At 43.0% G+C, this 24,479-nt stretch overlaps 1 protein-coding gene across 3 annotated transcripts in view; it reads left to right on the forward strand.

The window, feature by feature from the left end:
* The window catches only part of MAPKAP1 (MAPK associated protein 1), a 231,265-nt gene that overhangs the window by 190,641 nt on the left and 16,145 nt on the right, over positions 1-24,479 (forward strand). For all 3 annotated transcript variants that reach the window (XM_060154358.1, XM_060154359.1, XM_060154360.1), the window contains one exon: positions 13,170-13,307. In XM_060154358.1, coding sequence (XP_060010341.1) covers positions 13,170-13,307 — 138 coding nt within the window. The remainder of the gene's footprint in view (positions 1-13,169; positions 13,308-24,479) is intronic.

Below are 24,479 nucleotides of genomic sequence, written 5' to 3' on the forward strand. Positions count from 1 at the left end.
TACCCAGCAGCACTGCTGATTCCACAAAAAACCACCCGTCCACTCTGAGTTAGTGGTACATGAGAGCGCAGAGCCGAGGCTCGGCATTCCCAAGCTCTGCGGTGCCATTGTAGCAGCCTGCCTCCTGACTGGGGAGTAGGGGCCAGTGTCCCAGTTTTACTGTCTGCTGTTTGTTTCTGGGAATGTCAGGGGATAAGAGACTCAGACTTTGATTTGCAAGACCCAAAATTACATCAGTTTTCCACCAGACTTTTTTTTTTCTTTTAGTCTCAGCATTTCTTTTAATAACAAATTGTTAACTGAATAATCCAGTGATCAGCAGTGTGTTTTAAGTATACTATGGTACAGCCATATACAGAAATGTTATAAAACCTTTGAGAGGAAGCCCTCTCAAAATTTTTATTGAAATGGGAATGTATCAATATGTTAAAATAGAAAAAATACGGTGCTTTGTGACCACCTAGAGGGGTGGGATAGGGAGGGTGGGAGGGAGGGAGACGCAAGAGGGAAGAGAGATGAGAACATATGTATATGTATAACTGATTCACTTTGTTATAAAGCAGAAACTAACAACCATTGTAAAGCAATTATACTCCAATAAAGATGTAAAAAAATAGAAAAAATAACATTCACAGTATGATTTGCAGCTATGCAAATATGAGTATATGTACATGAGCACATATATGCCAACACATGTATACATAAATATATATATATATATTTAAAAATTCCTCCAAGGAAATATATCAAAATGCTAACAATAGTTATCAATGGGTGGTAAAGTTACAAGTGATTTTTTTTCTTTTTTTCCTGGGATTTTTACAGTGATCACATATGGCTTTTCTGTGGAAAGGAGCTTTTTTCTTTTTTAAAAGCCTTTTCTCTTCACCATATTAAAAAGAGAAATGAATGAAGTAGTGTGTTACTGCCCATCCGGATATATCATATCTTACTGGTTGTCAAGCAGCATATCCTACATCATGCCCATCTCCAGTCACAGGCAGAAAGGACAGAAACTCAGGCACAAACACACCCCATCCAAATGGCAGTGCTCACTCTAGGGAGCAGCCTAAGCAGCACGTGCAGCAACTTCAGTTCTCACTCAAACCGCTCCCCATCTCTCACCCAATGTTTTAGGTTGACTTTTTTTTTTTTTAATTTATTTATTTTTGGCTGTGTTGGGTCTTCGTTTCTGTGCGAGGGCTTTCTCCAGTTGCGGCGAGCGGGGACCACTCTTCATCGTGGTGTGCGGGCCTCTCACTGTCACGGCCTCTCCCATTGTGGAGCACAGGCTCCAGATGCGCAGGCTCAGTAGTTGTGGCTCACGTGCTTAGTTGCTCCACGGCATGTGGGATCTTCCCAGACCAGGACTCGAACCCATGTCCCCTGCATTGGCAGGCAGATTCTTAACCACTGCTCCACCAGGGAAGCCCCCAGGTTTACTTTTTGATGTGATACAGTACTCCTCACACAAGCTGCACGTGGGGACAGACCATTTTAATCCTCTGCTCTATGCCACTCAGTCTGTCCTTGAGGGAAATGCTACCCATCTAGTAAATTTACCCACCAAGCCAGAAATCACCGTCATTCTGGACACTTCTCCGTCATCAATGGAAACAGACAGGTAAGCCTTGTTGCTTTCTATAATTGGCCAATCCTGCTTGACAAATGACAGCATATGCTGAGATTTCTCACTCCTGCAGAGAATGGTCCACCAGACTTTTATATGAATGAAAAACTTGATTGGAGTCCATTAATGAAACCTGGGACAAAGATCTGATCTTTTTAAATAATAACAGGAAGAATTATAATTTTTAAAAGCAGTTATCGCTTATCAAATGCTTGCTATGTGCCAAGCACTCTGCTGATCACTCTCTTACATGCGTTGTCTCCTATAATCATAGTACTTTATTAGATAGTACTGATATTATCTCCATTTTTTATTTGAGGAGATTGGGGTAAAGGGAAAATCTAGTAAGTAATGAGGCTGGCATCCACGACTGTCTGAGGCTGAGGCCTGTGGCTAACAACTAGATCATGCCTTGAATGCGGATCGTCATTGCACTAATACTCTGTATTCCTATCAATATAACAATGTACGGTATACAATGAACTTTCACCCCATTACCATATTTAATTGACACAGCACACTGACGATGTTATTCCCATTTCATGACAAAACTGAAGCTCGGAGGAGTTAATGAAATCATGCGATGTATATAAAGCACTTAGTGCTTCCTGGCACATAGCTGTTACTTAATAAGTACTAACTCTCTTTCCCTCCCTGTCAGCCATCAGATATACAGTAGGATATCCAGTCCCAGTAGCAGAACTGGGACTGAAACTCAATCCTATACACTAAATCCAGTCCATCACATGACAGATGTGTCAGTCATTATTAACGTCCCTTCACCAAGGAAGTGATTACTTCTAGTTGGCCAGTTCCAAAAATTCTGCCCATCCCTCACTCTTCTCCCTATCCTAGCATCTGGAGGTCAGTGTCAGTGTAGCACGTGTGCTGCTAGTCCATCCTCCATTCACATTGTTAATCAGTCACTGCACTTCTTCCCTCTGGGCCCAGACCTGACCTCAGAATCATTTCCAACACAGTCTTTTTTTTTTCTTCACCACGTGGCATGTTGGATCTTAGTTCCCCGACCAGGGATCGAACCCGCACCCCCTGCATTGGAAGCACGGAGTCTTAGCAACTGGACCACCAGGGAAGTCCCATCCAACACAGCCTTATAAGCAGTCCCTACCAATCAGTTGGCGTTACTTCGTTCTTAAGTTGAAATCTATTTGCCATCCATGCTCTGTCAACCTGGAAAACTGAGCAGATCATTCCTGTATTTCCAAAAAGTATTTTTGGACTATTTCATCTTGTCTGCTTCCCTTCCATGTTGAGTGTAAAAGTACAGGTGCCCTTTAAGTGTAGACCTTGCCTGAGCTTATACCAAGTTTAGATTTTTTTCCATTAACTTGAGCTCCTGTATGCTTGACCGTAGGATCAGGCACTAAGACATGGGTGCTACCCAAACATGCCAAGGCTGGCAGGTTGAAGTAGGTTTGGGGAAATTGAATCTAAAAGGGTCAGATGGGGGCTTCCCTGGTGGCGCAGTGGTTGAGAGTCCACCTGCCAATGCAGGGGACACGGGTTCGTGCCCCGGTCTGGGAAAATCCCACATGCCGCAGAGCGGCTGGACCCGTGAGCCATGGCCGCTGAGCCTGCACGTCCGGAGCCTGTGCTCCGCAACGGGAGAGGCCACGACAGAGAGAGGCCCGCGTACCGCAAAAATAAATAAATAAAAGGGTCAGATGGTGAATGCCAGCCATGATCTAAGAAGCCCATAGTATACTATCAATAAGTTCTTGTTGGCTGGCTGACGGAAACTGAATTACAACACACCAGCCAAGGGGCTGCCCATAAACCCATGTAAGACTCAGGCAGAGAAGGTCAAGACATGACCATAGCATACCTCTCATTTATATGGTACTTTAAGGCAGTGGTTCCTACCATGACCGTGTATCAGACTCACCAACTCCCTGGCCTCATACCAGACCTGCTGGCTCAGAATCTCTCCTTAAATATGGGGTTTGGGAAATGCAATCTCACAGTATTCAAAGGACTTTCTTACCCCTTATCTCTTTGTCCAACGCTTGTTTTTACTTACTGGGCAGGTCAGCCTGGTTTTCCCAGCACAGGGTCTCAGGCTGAGAAATGTTTTGATAGTTGTGCCACTTGTGCTAACTTGACTCCTTCACCTTATCATTTGTCCATATTGACCATCCCTGTGTCACCAAAGGAATATGTTACTGAATACATAATATACCATGAATCCCATCTGTGTCATTACTGCATATATAATCTAACATACTTCTGTATAGGATATACAAATTCTGTATAGGGTTTACAGATAAAGATTATATTATAAGACAACCTCTACCAGAAGTTTCCATGGTTACCTCCATTATCCCTTCATAAAACAATCCATATGCATAATCATAACACTTGTGATCACAGTAGTTTTTTTAACAAAAGCATCAAGTACAGTAGCACATACCTTAGAGAAAGCAAAGAGATTTCATCTCATAAACAACTCCAAGTTTGTAATGGCTGCCCAGAGCATTGTGCTGAGGTAGCATCTCAAGCTGCATCTGAGGGCAACATAAGCTCTGTGATTGATTAAAAATGTCTGCCTTGGGCCTGAGCATGATGAGAGGCAGCATGTTTGCCATCTGTTGTCTTTCCTGGTTTATCCTATTGCAGTTATTATTTAACCCTCCGGTCAGTACCTAAAAGTCAGCACTCAGAGAAGACCTTATCACAGTATTATTTTTTAATATGTACTATGCAAACTTAAGAAACACATTACAACATAAAACTACGTGAGTGGAAGCAACAGCTGTGGCCTGGACTTTATTACTCCTCAAGCTCACTCTGACACTGAAAGTAGTTCATGTGGTTGTATGAATAAAATATTCGCCCCTGTTATTTTCCAATGGGATACCTATGGAGTATAGTTCAAGTAATTACGTAATCTGGAAATTCATGTTCTTAAGAAATGGATTGATCTTCCTTCCACTTTTCCATTTCATATTGAATACTAAGGAGATACCCTTCTCCATTCAAAGGCACTAAAACGTTCACGAGGAGACTTGCATCATGTTTAACTCCAGGATCCCTGGGTCCTTGAGTAATTTGAGAATGCAAATTCTAGCATTCTAATATTTTTTTTAATATTTATTTATTTATGGCTGTGTCGGGTCTTAGTTGCAGCACACAGAGTCTTTCATTGTGGTGCACAGGCTTCTCTCTAGTTGTGGTGTGCGGGTTTTCTCTCTCTAGTTGTGGTGCGTGGGCCCCAGAGCACATGGGCTCTGTAGTTGTGGTGCGCAGGCTCCAGAGCGTGTGGGTTCTGTAGTTGCGGCACATGGGCTCTCCATTTGTGGCATGCAGGCTCTCTAGTTATGGCATGAGGGCTTAGTTGCCCCACAGCATGTGGGATCTTGGTTCCCCAACCAGGGATCGAACCTGCGTCCCCTGCATTGGAAGGCGGATTCTTAACCACTGGACCACCAGGGAAGTCCCAGCATTCTAGTGTTAATAGTAATAATAAACTAGCAATAAATTCTAATATTAAATGATTGTTCTCTCCCTGTTGTGACAACATTTTCTGAACCAAAATTTGGAATAGAGTTTATCAAATTCTAATGAATTTATGAGGTAGCAGGACAGATACTATCAAGACTGCCTCCAGAAAATTTCTTTACCACATTAATGCTTAATGCAGTGATCAAGTCAAGGGAAAATCCCCTGACAGGGAATGTTGGAAACTTGAGAGGCTTTTTCTAACTGTATACTTTCCTCTCTGCTCCCAGATCTCCCCTTTTGAGAATTCCTCTTCAGTAATCCACGGTTACTAGTGACAATGTGTCAGGCTCCTCAGATGGCTGAGAAAGAATTAAGAATTGGAAAACGTTGAGAACCACTGGCATAATGGAATTAGTGGGAATCGGATACGTGAGAGTTTGCCGAGGTTCCGTATTCTTTTTACCACTTCCTCATCCTTGGCACTTGAGCTCTGACAATGTACTGGGGCCTGGGCATAGGGACGATCAGGTTTTTCCTCATTCTGCAGGTGATATTGTAAATTCTCTTAGGAAGCACAGCATTACTGTTGTGTTTGTGGCGCACGGTCTTTGTTGCTCCGCGGCATGTGAGATCTTCCCGGACCAGGGCTCAAATCCGTGTCCCCTGCACTGGCAGACGAATTCTTTTTTTTTTTTTTTTTTTTTTTGCGGTACGCGGACCTTTCACTGTTGTGGCCTCTCCCGTTGCGGAGCACAGGCTGTCGGACGTGCAGGCTCAGTGGCCATGACTCACGGGCTCAGCCGATCCGCAGCATGTGGGATCTTCCCGGACCAGGGCACGAACCCGTGTCCCCTGCATCGGCAGGCAGACTCTCAACCACTGCACCACCAGGGAAGCCCTGGCAGGCGGATTCTTAACCACTGCGCCACCAGGCAAGCCCCTATACTGTCATGCATTTGATCACTGTAAACATAATGCATAGTGAGACAAAGTGGGTCTTTTTAAGCCCTAGCTTGGTAGTATGGGATGTGAATTATGGTTATAGCTGTCATTAATGGGTGACATCAGACAAGTCATATCCCCGCCCTGAGCCTCAATTTCTTCATATGGGAAATGAAAGCCCCAGACTAGGTGATCTCTCATTAAGCCCAAACAGCCTTTGTGTCTGATCCTGTGGGTAAATTCAGAGAAGTATCAAAGACTTCCCTGCCTGCTCTGTAGATGCTATCGATTGGCTGTATAAATTCAGCAAAATCCACTCTGGCTAAGAGTTGTTCAGTGACACTCCCCAGGGGCTTTTCCAGGCTTTCATAGGCTCTAGGTAACCTGAAGACAAGAGGACTGCAGAATTGTATAAAAAGCTACTCCAGGATTTAACAGCAGTGGGGCTTTTGTAGTCTTGGATTCACAGTTGTAGGAAATTGATGAATGAACCACAGCTCATGATGTCCAAGCAAATAAGCAATAACTCAGGAAATACACTGAGGCGTGGAATGTTAAATGCCCTAATTTTTGCCAAACTGGTGTTTCAGCTTACTAGAAGGGTATTTTAAGTGTGCCTTGTGGGGCAGCTGTGCCTTCTAAGAGTCAAGCATATAGGAAACAGCTGACATGTCGGAACACACACGGACTGGACTTAGTCCCATAGACCTGGGCTTCAACCCCAGCTTTGCCATTTCCTAACTTGATTCACCCTGGTCAAGTACATCATTTCACCTTTCTGAGGTCATTTTTAATAATAATTTTGATAATAATTGAGCCTTTATTATGTGCCAGGCACTCTGCTCTTTTGTACATGCTTAGGCCATTCTACCTTCATGACACCCTAGGAGTTGGTACTGTTGTTTCCTCATTTTACAAAGGAAAAAGCTCAGGCTCACCGAGGGAGAAGTAACTTTGCCCAGGATAATACCAGTGAGATCAAGATCTCCAGATTCATGACTTCAGACCTTGTAGGGCAGGGGTTCCCTAGCACAAACGTTTCCACAACTTCCAGATGTGAGAATGTTCTTCCTGATGTTGAATTGAACTCTTGGAGGTTGCTGGGAAGAGGTTTGCCCTCTTGGTGATGGGAGGTTATTGCAAGGATTCGTGGGGATGAGGGCACTGGGCTTCCCAGGTGGACAGTTGTTCTGGATCCCGGTGCTTCCAGTACTGGGGTATAGAGCCAGTCCCAGAGAGAATCACCTCCCACCCCCACCCCAGACTAGCGCCGGGCAGGTCCCTTGTTCCTATCCCTCCCAGGACTCTCTGAGCTCACTCCCCTGTCCTGACCCTCATCGCTGGGTCTGTATCACATCCCTTAGCCCAGTGCCTGACTCCGGGTAACTAACAATAGTCATGAGAAGTAGTCGTATATGTCACTAGCTATGGATTAAGCACTATTCCAAGCACTTTTACAAGTCTTACTTCACTTAATCCTCATAACAAGCCCATGAGGTGGATTTTATTATCATCACCATCTATTTATAGCAACTTTCCCAAAGTCACATAGTTAGGAAGTAGGAAAGCTGATACCCGAACTCAGGACTCTGTGACTCCAAAGTCCCCTATTCCTAACCTCTCTGCACTACTGCCTTTAAATGTAAAATGGGCTGCTACTGCCTTCCTGGTAGAGATGTGGTGAGCTCTCATTAAGTTGCTACACACAAAAGGACCCGGCGCAGGGGCTGCCCCAAGTAGGTACCCAGTCTGTGTTAGCAGAAGATGATAATACAGGGCTCATTTCCTCTTATGGAAATCTTTTGGTTAGCTAAAACAGACAAGGGTCTCCTTGTGATAACTCTAAAGCATTGGACAAATAGTCTCCCCAGAGAGTTGTATATACATTATAGTTGCATTTTTGTTTATTTTGAGCTGTCTTGTTAAGGAAGGATTTATATGCTGGCGTTGATGTAGGACAGCAATCAGGCAGTGTTTTCTGCCTTTGACAGTTGGTGTGATAGTTTGCTTCCAGTGAAGTTTGACTCACTGTATCTGGAAGCTGTCAGAAGTGAGAACATGAAAAGGTCATGACGGATGGCTTTGGATAAGTGGGTTGGGGAGGAGAGCTGGTTAAGGAGACAAATGTTTCCGAGGGGAGGGGCTGACTCCGGCAGCTTCGGGCCAGCCCCCATCCTCTCCTCCTCCTCACTGGCTGGGCTGCTGGGGTGGAGCCTCCCCGGGACCATTTGTCAGAGTGGCACCGGGTTGGGCATAACGCAGCTCCTGGGGGCCCTTCCCAGCAGTCCAGCCCCTCAGGGACTGGAGAACTGCTAGGTGGAAGTAGTCTTCAGTTTAGGATCACTTCTCATGATTACCAGTTACAGAATTTAACATACTTACTTCCTCACATTTTAAAAAGTGGGAGGGAATTCCCTGGCAGCCCAGTGGTTAGGACTCCACGCTTTCACTGCCAAGGACGCGGGTTCAACCCCTGTTCGGGGAACTAAGATCCCGCAGCTACATGGCGTTGCCAAAAATAAATAAATAAAATAAAAAATAAAAATTGGGAAAGAGTAGTGAATTCTGAAGTAGAAACAAACAAAGTCAACTTTTAAAATGATGTTTGTTTTTATTTTTGGTGAAATTTCTACTTTGGAAAAATATAGAAAAGGATGTAATCCCACTGGCCAGAGTTGACCACTCTTACCAATATGAAGCATATCCTTTTGATCTCTTTTCTATAAATATTTTTCACCTAGTGTCATAAGAATTTTTCCAAGTCAGAGCTTTTCTTATACATAATTTTTCATGGTTATATTGTATTCTAACATGGTTGTATCAACTCTTGTTGGCCATTTAAGTTGAAGAAATGTAAACTTAACAAAAGCCAGCTTCCCTTGTTTTCTTGGATGTATGTTTATAATTTGAATTACTATAAAGTAGTGCATAAATGACACTTTAAGGAGTGCCTCTGCCTTTCCTTCAGTGACTTTACACAAAAACTTTTCAGAACCATGCTCAGTCGTCAAACAGAAGAATATTGATAGGATTCCATGCTCCAGTTTGCCATGTATGAACAAAAATAGGTGTACATTTATTGGCACATTTGAATATTATTTGTTCCTTGGTGAAAATTGAGAGAGGAAACTAACGACTAGGTGGGCAGAATTTCTTATCACATCTTCTTGACTTAGCTGAATGGGGCCGTGCAGAGCAGTAGAAAGTATCATACCTGGGAACCAGATGCCTCTGAGTACGAACACAGCTTTCCCACTTAAAAGCTCCCCAGCCTTGGGCTTCCCTGGTTAAGAATCCACCTGCCAGTGCAGGGGACACAGGTTCGAGCCCTGGTCAGGGAAGATCCCGCATGCCACGGAGCAACTAAGCCCCGTGCGCCACAACTACTGAGCCTGTGCTCTAGAGCCCGCGAGCCCCAACTGCTGAGCCCGCACGCCTAGAGCCCAAGCTCTACAAGAGAAGCCACCGCAGTGAGAAGCCCACACACTGCAACAAAGAGTAGCCCCTGCTCACCGCAACTAGAGAAAGCCCACATGCAGCAACGAAGACCCAACGCAGCCAAATCAATCAGTCAGTCAATCAATATCCCCAGCCTTAGACAGGTACCATCATCTCTCCTAGCGTATGTTATGTAAGACACCTCGCACAGTTCCTGCAGAGTAGTGCAGTGGCTGAGGGGACAAATTCTGGAACCAGATTACCTGGCTTTCTTCAAATTCCAGCCTTGCCACTTCGTAGCTGTGTAAACTTGGGCAAGTTACTTAACCTCCCTGTGTTTCAGGTTCCTCATCTATAAAATAGGGAAAAACATAGTAACCAACTTCATAAGGTTGTTGTGAGATTTGAATCAATGCCCACAAAGGATTTCTAACCTTTCTGGCACATAGTTGGTACCAGTTAATGCTTCGCTGCTCTTTGCCCCTGACCTGGCCTGTAGTACCAGCCTCCAAACTGGTTTCCTCTCCACCAGGCTGCCTCCTTCTGTTTGCTTCCCGGCTGGATTCCACAGACTCTTGTCTTCAACAGTAGTGGGGTCTGGGTGTGCTCAGGAAAATGGGCTCCGGCAGTGGGCTGCCACTGTCCAGCAAGAGCGAATAGGGTCCTGTGGGGCCGTGTGCCCTGCTTTAAGAAGCCGGACTCACGTATCTCAAGTAGGGTGAGGTTATTTAATGTACAAAAGGATTTTTCCCGTCAGGAAAGATTCCCCTACAGGTTTCTTTAAATAGTGACTCCTCTAGGCAGGCCAGTGTTTTACAGATCATTAACTACTTGACTGAAAGCCTGCAGGGCAGAGAAACTTAAAACTAAAGTGTTGGGAGCCCCTGCCAATTACAGATCAATCCAAAATGAAGATAAAGTATCTCTGAAACTAGAAGTCACTGGGAAAATGTGATTTGATTCAGAAAAAAATCTGATTTACACGCATCTCTTTTGGAACACACCACTTGTTTAAACGGTGTTCCACCTGCCTGCCTGTCTTGAATCTAGTGCGCTTGTCTCCCACATCTTCATCCCCAAATTGCAGGCTTGGGGTTCCCCTCTGTGAACAGTGACTGCACAGTAACCCCAGGAAAGGGTGTCTTTGGGAAAGTGTTCTTGTGGCCGAGCAGAGCTTAGGCAATTGATGCAGAGATACAACCCATAATGGATGAACTATACAGTAAGAATTTGCAGATAAAAATAATAGAAGTTAAAGTGTACTTTACATGATAAAAGAAAGATGAAAGAGGACGAGAGTCTGTTATATCTGAGATGGTTACAAGAGTCCTGCTTTGTGAAGTAGGCTCTGTTGAAAAGATTGATGCAATGGGGAGTGACCTTGGCTTGGAGCAGGAGCTGGTGATGTATGTATGCGCATCCCTCTGCTAAATGGACCCAGATTTGTAGCACTAATATACATGGGAGCCCAGAACCAAACTCACTACGGCAATAAATCAACAGCCACTTTGGGTGTCATTTCTGGTTTATATTCCACTATTGTTCTATCACTTAAATTCATGTCACTATCATCTTTTCATCTGGAACAGTTTTATATAATTTTCCAGTGGAGTTACCTGACAAATCCTATCAAATTAACAAGCTACATTAACAATATTGACTGACTACGGCTTCAGGAGTTGCAGGGCCGTAGAACAAAATTTTAAAACCATGTCTCTGATGATGATCTTTCCCCCTCCCTTTCTGAGAAAGGAATGTGGGGCAGGGTTTATTCCACATAAGAGATCTGCACATTTATTTTGCTCTGCTCGTTTTGACTTTTATAAATGTCAAAACAAGAAGCAGAAGGGAAAAAAAAAACACTACCAACAACCACGGTGTAAGTACTTTTCTTCTTTCAGGGAACTATAGAAATGTCCAGATCTTTAACATTTAATGACCAAATTGGAGGGAAGAGTGTAACTGGGTAATCTATTTTAAGTGAAATGTAATAAAATTGGTCTCCTGATACATTCTCGCCCTCCTGAAATCATCTAGACCTGGACGTCCAGAGTCAATTGGGCTTATGACGTTATGCCTAATTGAAATACGGTGTTCCTGAAATATGTCTAATGACAAATTCCAGCGTTCGATTAATAAAAAATACCAATTGTTCGTCTTTTCCAAAGACCACACGGTAATGACCAGGGTTAAGCAACTGAACTGCAGTGTCTCCTTCAGACAGCAGGCGAGACTCTTCCGTAGTCTGTCCAGTCTCCTGCCTTTGTCTGACTGCTGTTTGGGATTTCTTTATTCATAAAGTAAAATAGAGATGAATGGAGTGTGTGGCAGAACTAATCACTAGGATATTGTTTGTTTTCTTTTTTAATTTTAAATTTGGTCTGACTGTGGTCATTGTGTTCTTTTGATTTTTGTTTTTTAATTTAGCTATTTCTTTTATCTGCCTTATCTTATGGCCTACTAAGTTTTCTCACATTATATTTTAAAATTTCTAAGTGTGATCCACAGGATGAAATATGTTAATTCTGGTTGTCTTTTCTGTTTCAGTATGAACTCTTGATTGTTTTAATTATTTCTTATGTTTTTACTTCGTTTTGCTTTTTTTCACTTTGAGCCTGACCTTTAAACTGTGGCCTAAAAATTAATTAGTTTTAAGATTCCATCTGGGGTCCACTCTGGAAGGATATTGAAGGGTTTTGTTTCACTTCATGAACAGATTCCTCGATTTTCAGTAAAAGGAAAAAGAGAGCATCTAGCCAAAACCTTTGTGTCAGGCTGGGCACCTTCTGCTTGGTGATACCAGGAGAGCAATTGCTGTGCGTTTCTGCAGTTATCCCAGGACACTCTCGCTCCCTGGCGTTACCTTGGTTCTCCTAACACCTTTGCTCCCAGTCACTGCACAGTGTGTTATGTCTTTCACAGCTCTGAAAATGAAACCTGAAGTCCCTGTAGTTAATGTTCTGGATTCCTGTTAGAAAGTCTTTGTTACATAAAGTGCACACCCAGTGCCGTCTCTCCATCGGTGGAGAAGCAGTGACCTCCACAGCCTGAAGCCAGGCTCCAAGACTTGAACGTGGAATGTTTAATGTGAAGGATCCTTTGATCTTCCTGTGACTTCCTTTAAATACAGTATGGATAATTATTTAGTGTCAGAGAATTATTTAGTAAGAGAGAGAGATTTTTCCTATTTTTAGTGTGCAAGATTTTTCCAAATCAGAAACTCTTCATTGGTAGCCTAGGTATTTAGGCATAGGTGATGTTACAGCTTTATGTGTCCAACCCAGATCTTCTAATGCAAAACAAAACAAAACAGAGACCACTGATCAAAATTGTTTAAATGAACCTTATCTCATAGTAACTATATTTCATTAACAAAATGTAGATAAACTCTATATTGTATCTGTGTTATATCTAAGGAGGTAAGCTTCTTAATACCTTTTTATATGGTTTTTGATTGTTCCCCCTCCCCGGCTCCAACCCCAGCTCACCCACCTGGGAAACCAGACTGCAACTTCTCTGTGCCATTTGGAATCTCCTTTTGTCTGTCTTAAGAAGCCTATGGCATTCCCCAAAGCCCTAGAAAGAGCTCATGTTCATGCAATTTAGGATTTATAAGACAGGTCAAATGATTACACTGAAATCACTTACACCTTGTACTTCTTGTGGCTTCTTTTTTGTCCTCCCCTTGGCCTTACAGGTATCTCTGGAGACAAAGTAGAGATAGACCCAGTTACGAATCAGAAAGCCAGCACTAAGTTTTGGATTAAGCAGAAACCCATCTCAGTCGATTCTGACCTGCTCTGTGCCTGTGACCTTGCTGAAGAAAAAAGCCCCAGTGAGTAGTCCCTTTTATTTATGTCTCCTTCCGCTCTTCCTCCCTTCCCTTCTGCGTGCTGGGTACCAGGAGAATATATTGCCACTGTGTCCTTTTTTCCTTGGGTCTGTTTAATTCATTACCAGAAATTTCTTTTAATTAAATGGGATTGTATTACGGTGCCCAGAGCCTGACATGGGCCCCTGTTCTGTTCAGTCTTGACGGCAGTAGAGAACCTCACAGTGGTTCCTGACCTCAGTAGCCCCCCACTGAGGGCTGGGGGCACAGGAGCAGATTCCTGATGGGAATCTGCACTCACCAGAGCCCTCATTTCACTTTGTACTCCTTTCCCCTTCCCGTTTGGGTACTGGACCTGTCAGACCTGGACCTGCCTTCCTTCCTTGCCAGATCGAGGGAGGTTGGAGGATTTCCTGTGGTGGCTGAAGACTAGATTTAGATATCCATCATGCCAGAGGTGTCATCACCCTCCAGATTATTGGCAGCTGCATGACCTACCAGCTAGTAATTAAACTCCTGCCTGGTCCTGCAGAAGAGATCACTGCTGGGTTGGCACTCCTCTGTTTAAATTATCGAAGTAGATATAATCTGGGTGTATATTTTAGCATATTATATTTTTGCAGTTAAGTAATTGAGTGTAGGCTTTAGATTAATCATTTTTAGGGCTTCAGTCCCATCAAGAGGCAGAAAGGACACAGATTGCAGTGATATTCCTCCATGGAAGAAAGGATTTGTTAGTTGCCTGGAGGAGGCTAGAAGACAGTGGTTCTCAAATCCAGTGCGTTACCAGCACTGCCTGCAGAGCCTGTTTAGAACGCAGCCACCCAGGACCCACACCAGTAGGTTCTGATTTAGTAACTTGCAGTGTGACCTTATAAGCACCCAATTTGCGTTAATCCCCTTTATTCCAGTGTCTGCTAAATTGGGGAACAAATATAAGGAATGACATACTTAAAAGGAACAGTAAGAAATCTAAAGGCCAGCAAGTGTCTATAATATGGCTCACATTTTTGAGATGAAACTGATTAAACAGGGGCTTAAAGAACAAAAACTCGGCCTGCGGACTGGGCACATATGCCACTTGGCCTCATTTATGGTTGGGTATTTAATTGTTTTGTCAAATCCAGCAGTGCTAGGCTACATGGTCTCCTCTTTTCAACTCATTAGCCTGCAGCTTAGCAAGAAGGGAGAACATAGTGGTGCAGGGGAAAGGAGTAAAGCCATGCCCACCTCACTTCCCACCATTCCTGTCATCCCAGTGAGGCCTCGATGGCTTGCAGAGGCAAGATGGTTGCCAGAAGGAGTGGTGAGAAAATCGCCTGCTACTCTTGGGCCCTTGCCCCAAGGTGGCCAGATTCCGTCTGCCTTTAGATAAACATCTTCTTCCTAATCCTCTCACTCCAGCCAGTCAACCAGTAAAAATTTCATTGTTCCAGCATCTTTCTTCCCAAGAACTCAGAATGCTTTGGAAAGTAACATTTTATAAATTCTCCATGTCTCTGAGAAATGAAAGGCAATCACTTACACGTTGCATAGGGGGATAAACTGGAGTGGAGAGGTTAGAGAAAGAGCTAGAAATAGGATTCAGATTTCCCTTACATTCACACCAAGACACTCACTGTGTCCAGGGAGGGCTGTGATTCAGGCACCAAACGGTAAAGGATGTAACACACCCAACCTAGGAGGGGATGAAACAGATGCACAGCTACCACCTTTCTGTTGCCTCTTAAGGTCATTCAGTCAAAAAGTAATGTAATTATCACACATCTGTGAGAGCAAGGCCAAGTTCCAAGCGTTAGGGATCCAGAGCAGATGTGGGCCCCACCATTTCAATACGACTGTATTGACAGTCGAACAGGAGAGTCTTTTGTCGTATTCTTAGACCCACTGAACGGTTCTGTGTAAAAACCGCACATGTAGGTTTTATAGAGGTTTCCCCCCTCTCACTCTGGCCCCAGAGATCTAGAACTATGACACTTGCCTGAACAGAGAGGCACACTGCCTGCCCCAGTGAGATACTTCTGAGTCCCCGTCCCCAGCACAGCACTTTCAGACCTTGTCCCTCAAAGCTCTGGGTTCTCAGGGGCGTGTGTGTGTGTGTGTGTGTGTGTGTGTGTGTGTGTGTGTGTGTGTGTGTGTGTGTGTGTGTGTGTGTGTGTGTGTTTAGGGCAGAGTTGGGCATGAGGCCTACTCAAAGCGTTCTGCGTTTAATCCCTACCAATTTGGGGATCCTGCACTTAAAAAGTCAATTGATAAAAAGGATTTTGCTGTTTTCAAAAAATGTTTGAAAGTTGCAGGCGCACAGAATAAAATTCAGACTCCTCAGCACAGCCTTTACAGACCTTGACTCCTCCAAGCTCATAGCCCATAATTTCTCATCCTGAACTTGACCTGTGGTCACTGTGACCACAGTGGTCACTGTGAACTACTGGCACACGAACACACCTTGAATTTTGTGCTTCCGCTTTTCGCATTGCCAGGAATACACCTCCACCCTGACCCTCTCTTTAATTCATGGACACCTCAGTTTCCTCACACCCGGCCCACTCATTTTTCAAGATCCAGCTCCAGTGTCAGACTCTCTCTGTAATTTTGCCCCCAGGTGTTTGCACACACCTCTGGTAAAGCAGCTCACACACTGAGCTGTGTTTATTTGAGGTCTGACCCTGTCTCCCACCCCCATCTCCATGCTGAACTCATTGACCAGAGACTGGTTTCTGTATTTTCATTCCCTAGCACAGTGCCTGCAGGGTTGTCCTCAGTGAATGTCTTGAAATAGAACTTAATGAGGCCAGAATTGAGAAACCGAAAGTTATTCAACATAATTTATGTTGTAAAGTGCCCAAAACAAAGATGTATTAAATGAATCAGCTTGATGCTATTATTTTTTTTATGATTTCCAGTATCTTCATCAAATTAATTCATTGACTTAATCTAAAAAGTTCATCTTCAAGAACATCATCAGACCACAGAATTAATCTATGCGGCTTCTTCTTCTCCTTCTTTTTTTAAAGGATTAATGGTAACCCTTTTTATCTTTTGTGTCTGTTGAACCTTAGAAAAAACTTATTTTAACAGCACTAAAGAAATGAAAGTCACTATATTTCATAAGTTTAGCCTGTGATCTTTATCAGCATAGTGATGTATGTTTGTAGTTGAGTTTACGTCAAAAATTCTTGGGGCCTTCTTAAACGAATTATGGCAAAGAGAGAGAGTCTAGAAGTAGATAAGGTTTTTGATTTCTGCAGTATATTTCCTTTTTCATGTTTTTATCTCTCATAACACAAGTGTCTTGCCGAAGACTAGAACGTGTGACCAACTGGAATAATTTAGTTGTGAAAACAGAGCAGACATGTTATTAAACAGCCTTCTTTACAAAAAGGCATTAACTGTTGGGAGGATAATGAAGTTGTCCCCAGTCTTACTTGAGACATGTTTGTCAGAATTTTGAACAGAAAAGAAACGGTTTTTAAAACCTCAAATATGGCCAGTTTGCAGTGTTTATTGAAAAAGCCGCTGTCAAACCATTAATTTGGTCGTCATAAAGAACACAACTCAAGTTTAATTGATGCTGTATCCAAAAAGTATGTGAATAGCTGACTTGGCAAAGGGACTGAGCATTAGAGCGCCTGCAGTGAAACACGTAATTACATATATTGTGGAATCAGAAAGACCCAGACTCTGAAGCCATACTCCATAAATAGCAATTCTATGGCTCTCTTTCCTTCCCCTAACTTCTACCTCACAGGCCATGTTCTCATAGGGAAGATTTATTGCTCTGTCCCTGTGAGTGTTTAAGACCTGGAACTTAATGACTAAATAGATACATGCCTTTAAAAAAATTGTACATATAAATATGGACTCTTACAAAAGTTAGTTGAGAAAATCAGTGTGTCAACGGCCCTGAGAAATTAAGAACACATTCTGCCTTAATAGATTTAAAAAAAAAAAAAAAGCTGTACGCTGCCATTATTATTCAAATCAGTGATTTCTAAGTCTGATTTTGCCACTCCTTAGGATATCTTTTGCTGTTTGAAGAATGTCACAAACCTCTAAAAGATGAATTAATTCTAATTTCATTTTAACTGAACAAAGGCGTATACATCATATAGGAGAATGTTTCCATCAGAAACGACCATGGTTAAATTGTCTCAGAAATAATTCTCCATCCTTATACAGGTCTAGATGTAGGCTTTAAATGCAGTGGACACTCTTTTTAAGTACTAGCCTCAAATTCCAACACTGAAACAAAAGAAAGGGACCTTTCTATGAAATTAGCACCCGTCGGGGACTCCTGGGCTGTATTTAAATAAAGTACCAGACTTAAGCGTGCCAGGTGTGGTTTTATCGTAAGAAGGTCGTGCAGGTTTAGAGTCTTTGAAGGAAGCAGCCTGTCATTAAGAAATCATATAATAAAGTAGCTGTCGTCTTTATAGCTGAAAAGAGCTCTGTATCTCAATTAAGTATAGATGATCTAAAATCTTAAGGAAGTAACGTAATAGAGGTAACCTGATTACATTCTCTTGCAATAGTATAATTTAAAGGAAATCGGATTCTGTTGATGCTGGTTGTGTTGGTGGGGGGTTGTTTGTTTGTTTTTTTGGGTCCAAAACACTGTTTGGATTCAGGGCAGGAGCTCTTTGAGATTGTGAGTTAACCACAACTGCAGGAGACTCTTAAGCCCTCGTGAATAGAACCTGCTGGATATTTGAGATGAGATTCAGTTAAGGTTATGAGTTAAATTAGCTGGCTTTATTGGTGACCTCCCACTTAAATGAATCTTTCTTTTCATAAGTACTTGACAAGATCTGTAAAGTAGTGTATTTAATCTACTAATTAAATTAAAGCTACTGAATAATGATTTGTCCACATTGATTTAGCTTAAATAGAAAAGACCAGCATTGTTGTGATCTTCAGCAACCTTAATGGCCGAGCCAGTTAGACACAAAGGCCTCTTGTGTTTTATAGGTCAGAAGGACATAGGTAAGCCCAGGCTGTAATTGAATTGCCTGCACTGCACCCTGCAGTTGCAGATTTCCTTTGCCTTCCCGTTCCATTGTTGCACTGGGGCTTAAGAGAATGTTAACGTGGTAATAGGCACAGGGCCTTCCCCATTATACGTCTTGCTATCGAGCGGTTCTGCATGACTAGTTAAAGAAGATGGCAAGAAGATTAATGAAAGCAGGGCTAATACAGAAGGGGGTACTTTTGCAAGACTTCTACCGAGGAGATATTAGAGCTGAACCAGAGCTTGGCTTTTTCTTTATCCTGTGACCTTTGAACCTGCCTTACTGTTGAGAGCTGCCAGGGAAGTCGACATTTTGATTGATGTTGGTACACGAGTCAGTCTTTCCCATTGAATTCCACATCTGCACGAAAATAGCTTTTCCAGCAGAATTCATACTGGCTACAAGTGATAGCCAAATTGATGGCCGAAATGCTTTTATGTCGTTTGCATTTAAACCTAAAGGTATTTGATGGTTTAATTCAGTATCCAGTTCTCATAGATTATAAGCATTCACTTATATGTTTTTTTTTTTTTTTTTTTTTTTTGCGGTACGCGGGCCTCTCACTATTGTGGTCTCTCCCGTTGCGGAGCACAGGCTCCGGACGCACAGGCCCAGCGGCCATGGCTCACGGGCGCAGCCTTTCCGCGGCATGTGGGATCTTCCCGGACCGGGGCACGAACCCGTGTCCCCTGCATCGGCAGGCAGACTCTCAACCACTGTGCCACCGGGGAAGCCCCACTTATATGTTCTTAATGGGTTTATCAACTCATGGTGAAAGACCAGTATTAAAGAGTATTCAAAGATTTGCAAACAGAGCTCCAGGGAGGCTTTATGGAGGAGTAAAAGCAGTCATCAAACAAACCCTTCACCATTCTTAGAAAAGAAAGATCAGTCAGTCTGAGGGCCCAGGCAAACTGACTTGGAGGTTTTTGTAAATAAAGCAAAGTGTGTGTTTTTGGAAAGCTTTCCATGGGGGAGTCTGAAACCTTGCCTCCGCACCCCACCTGAGCCCCAGCTTAGAGGCTGTCTTGATCCATCCAGATGCTGGGTTCCCTGACCTTGGCCTTGGGACACTAGCATTCCATCGGAAAGGGATTGTTATGGTCTGCTTATAAGACAATCCAGTACAGGCACGAACCTCTTCATTTGTTCTCACTAATTTTGTTACCTTGTTTGTGGAGCTGCAGGCCTCTAGCGTGTGTGCATGTGTCTGTGTGCGCATCCCCCACCCCTTCTCCCAACAAAGGAGAGCAGGGAGACTGGGAAAAGGACTCAGGTTTTGTACTGAAATCAACTTGGGCACATCACAGCCCATACACTGAATCCTCTGACCACCTGATTTCTTTTCTGCCTACTTGACAGGGGTAATTCCAGCAGAGAACACACACACACACACACACACACACACACACACGCACACACACACACACACACACACACACACACGTTGACGTGACAGGTATTCCAGTTCCTAGAGGAGAGGTACCCAGGAATTTTGTCATATTCTCTAGATGCTCGTGAGAATGTGTGAGAGGGAAATGAGGGTGAGCATTCAGCTACCGCTGGGTGAAAGAGTACCCCAAGGTGGGTGGGTGGGTGAGTGTCCACGGCCGTGCTGGCATACTCTATGCCTCATAAGGTGCTTGCATTTATACTCACATCCTAAGGTTCTGTCGACTCCCAGGGGGTCCAGGCACTTCAGACTTCAGGTGGGCAAGCTATGCTGTGTTTTTATTCTCTGACAAGGACTTATTTCATAAGTTCCAGATCAAATATGGTAAGTACTGCTCGATTACAGAGCACAGCAGACTCTAACGTGTTAAATGCCCCAGTTATTGAATTGCCTTTTCACAAGGGTACTCTGGAGCACAGTCAGGAGCAGGCAGAGCCTCGTCCTTCTAACAGATACGTTTCCCAGCCCTATTAAAAGGGGTCTTCATCTGTCCTGTCAAAGGGAGTCTGCTGGGGTTTTTTAGTTTAATTACACTATCCAATTAAAACTCCTTGCTGCATTTGGATGCGCCTCTCCTTGGGCCTGAGTGGAGATGACATTTACAAGGCTCGCCTTTCAAGCAGACAATAGTGTGATTGATGAGGTGCACGTTCAGTGAAGGAGGTGAGTGCCTGTGGAAGTGCCGCTTAGTGCATTTTGATTTATTTATCATCTTCTTCCAAAACAAGGGAGCTGCTGGGAGATGGGTTCTAGGCAACAGGGGGGCCACCTCAGTTTTTCCAAGTGTGTGGGAGGGAAAGAAAGACCTGGCGTGTGCCACAGGATAAAGGTGGAGAAACACTGTAAGCGTGAGGCCAGCTTGCATCATCGAATGCCAGACTGCATTCTCAGGTTCTCTGACCCAGTTTGGTTTACAGTAACCTCAAGCTGTGATCTGCTGTTAAATAGGCCATCACTGTGTTTCAGGGAACAGTTGCTGCGGCTGGATAACACTGGCCAGACCCCTGAGAACTTAGCCTGTGGGACCCAACTCAGCATGTGTCCCGTTGACTGACCTGGTCATTATTAACTGACACCTGACGTTTGCACTGGACATGCCTAGTTATGCTCCCAGCTGCATCCTCCAGCAGTCTGGCAGCTTCTGTCCAGGGGCTACAGTCAGTGCTCAGTGGCTCTTTCTCTCACTCTGCCTGAACTACACTGAACATTTAAAAGTTGCTTCTAGGGACTTCCCTGGTGGTCCAGTGGTTAAGACTTCACCCTTCAACACAGGGGGTACAAGTTCGATCCCTGGTTGGGGAGCTAAGATCCCACATGGCTTGCGGCCAAAAAAACATAAAACAGAAGCAATATTGTAACAAATTCAATAAAGACTTTAAAAATGGTCCACATCATGGGACCTCCCTGGTGGCGCAGTGGTTAAGAATCCGCCTGCCATTGCAGGGGACACGGGTTTGAGCCCTGGTCCGGGAAGATCCCACATGCCGCAGAGCAACTAAGCCCATGTGCCACAATTACTGAGCCTGCACTCTGGAGCCTGCGAGCTGCAACTACTGGGCCCGCATGTCACAACTACTGAAGCCCGCGCACCTAGAGCCTGTGCTCTGCAGCAAAGAGAAGCCACCGTAATGAGAAGCCCGTGCCCCGCAACGAAGAGTAGCCCCCACTCGCCACAACTAGAGAAGGCCTGCATGCGGCAACGAAGGCCTGACACAGCAAAAAAATAATACATTAAATAAAATTTTTTTAAAGGTTTCCTTCAATTAAAAAAAAATGGTCCACATCCACAAAATTTAAAATATAAAATAAAAGTTGCTTTTGGAATTTGGAATCAGCCAAGAGCAAGTGAGGCTCTAACAAAGAGATACGGAGGCACATTGGAGAACTTCTCAAAGTTGTAGTGAAAAGGCAAACCCAGCATCTTGTTCTTAACCTACTATTCTGTGTACCCTCAGCATATGATAGATGGGACCACTGTGCTTGTCTCTGTAGTTCCTGGAAAAGAGGTGTTTAGTACAATGTGTGGTCTCTGGAAGGGTCAACATTCTGAATTTAGGAGGCAGGCAGTTCTACTCTGAGCCCTAGACGGATGATAAAAACCTTCCCATATTCATTATCAGGTGCTACAGTTGCTCATGGGAGCTGTTGGGGGCATGTTTGCTCACTGCATGACATATAAGAATGTCTATGTTTATGAAGAAAATTGGCTGGTACTGAGACACTCAGTGGGTTTTCTTACATTCTGTGTAAACTTTCTTCATTTTTCTCTAAGACTTACTAATAAATGAGAAAGAATTTCCTTGTGTTGATTGGAATATTGATATCTGTTAGAGTAGAAAACATTTCGGGGGTATCATCTTTTTATCCTCCTGGGAGAAGCCTTCTTTTTGCTATTAAATTTTCACTTAATTGTTGACTTGGGCCTTATAGACCCATAATAACAAAACAGTTATGTAGGTATAATGGAAAGTTTACAGACATTTACATTTTCCTAGATTTTAATTACCATTTCCTCAAATTCTTTTTTTTTTTTTTTTTTTGGTTGTAACATCAGAAGAGATCCGAATTGAGAAGAGGGTAAGGGCAGAGATTGTTTCCTACTGAAGAAATCTGTGTGAAGATTTCTCAGCTGGATAAATGATTGGAAAAATCTGTTTCCCTTACCTCCTGCCAAGCTCCAAACTGTGTTTTCATAATAAATAAATGGAGTGCTTAGATTTTAAGTTATTCTTGTAGACATGGAAAAAGTAAGCCATTATTTCATTAAATTCAAAATATGTATTGCTTACAAGACTCCCATAGGCAACTTCCAGGACAGGGTAGCTGTACCCAGATTAGCCCTTCTATCATAAATGACTGGAAAACTACACAAAATATAAGAAACTGTTTGCAGACATTGAAAAACAGGCAGTACGGGACAGTGAGCCCTGAGAGAAGGGCAACAAATGAGCTGAGACCTACTATCACTTCAGCTTTCTTCCAGGGTTTCCCAAGGAGAGCATAGCAGTCTCACTGACCCGGGAGACACAAATCAGAGTTGGGGGAACTGAAATTCAGCAACTGAAATTAGCAAAATTTAAGTATGGAGAGGAGGGAGCCCTACTGAGAATGAGCTCCAGAAAGATGCCTTTTAATCTTCTGTTGTATACTAAGCTGTGTGTGCCTCCTGTGGGATCTCACAAGTCTGGTCAAAGAACAACTACTGGGGAGCTATAAACTAAAGTTCTGGCCAAAACTCTAGTTCATAGCTCCCCAGTAGTTGAAGCATCCAGGACATTTACTAGTAACTCTTGAAAGGCTGTATCTTAGGAGCAAGGCTACACTAGCCCTAGATTAAAGACTGCCTTAATTCTTAATAAAGTTTTAAACGGATTCCTGAAAGGATCAAACTGATCCACATGTAAATTAACTGACTGCCAGAACAAAGCCCAATATTAGCTAAAAGATGATGACAAAATGCAAACATCCCACACTCAAGCGTTCATAGTATCCAACTTTCAATAAAAAATTATGAGACGTGGAAAGAAGCAGGAAAAAAATGTGTCCTGTAACCAGGAGAAAAATCAATCAATAGAAGCAGAGTCAGAAATGGCAGGGATGATAGAATTGGCAGATAAGTACTTAAAAATTCATATTGTAAATATGTTCAAAGACTTAATAACTCAAAAAGAAGAGAAATGGAAACTTTAAAAAGAACCAAATGAAAATTCTAGAGCTAAGAAATACAGTACCTGAATCAAAAAATTCACTGATGGGAGCAAATCAGGAAGATTAGGAAAAAAGGTCAGAGGGTTAGTTATCTATTACCACATGACAAATTGTCCCAAAACTCAATGTCTTAAAACAACAATAACATTTATTTTCTTACAGCTTTGTGGGTCAGGAATCCAGCACAGCTTAGCTGGGTCCTCTAGCACAGGGTCTCTCACCAGGCTGCAGTCAGACTGTCAGCTGGAGCCAGCAAGTGTTCTGACATATATGTAGTTGGAGTCTCAGGGAAGGTAGAGAAAACTGTTCCAGATTTGATTTAAAATATCAATCCACCAATCTTGGAAGTCTAAAGAAGGCCAAACAGGATAAATACAGAGAAAACCACATCAAGGCACATCATAATCAAATTGCAGAAAACCAATGATAAAGAGAAAACTCTTATGAGCATCCAGAGGAACCAAGATAAGAAGTATTGCTGACTTCTCACCAGAAATAATGCGATCCAGAAGACAATGGAGTCAACCTAGAATTCTATACTTAGTGAAAATATCCTTCAGAAATGAAGGTGAAATTAAGACATTTCCAGACATTCCAAAAATAAAAGAATTTGTTGCCATTAAACCTTTACTATAAGAAATATTGAAGGCTGGAGGGGAAAAAAAATACCAGATAGAAACCCAGATCTACCCAACGAAATCAAGCGTACTCAAAATGTCACCATTAGCAACTATACAGAATGAACAAAGAAAAAGGAAATAAGTGAGACCTCTTTGAGTGGGGATAGACAAACTCTGGGCCATAGGCTAAATCCAGCCCACCACCTATTTTTGTATGGCCTAGACACTAAGAATAGTTTTTAACATGTGAATATTTGCAATTGATTTGATGATATGGAACATTAACTTTGAACTCCATTTAAGTGAAATGTTATCCACCCCCCCAAAAAAATATGTCCTTCTCAGAAGTAACCTGTAGTAACCCCAGAAAATACATTTGATGATT

This window comes from Lagenorhynchus albirostris, chromosome 7 (assembly GCF_949774975.1).
Source record: "Lagenorhynchus albirostris chromosome 7, mLagAlb1.1, whole genome shotgun sequence".
Classification (NCBI taxonomy): domain Eukaryota; kingdom Metazoa; phylum Chordata; class Mammalia; order Artiodactyla; family Delphinidae; genus Lagenorhynchus; species Lagenorhynchus albirostris.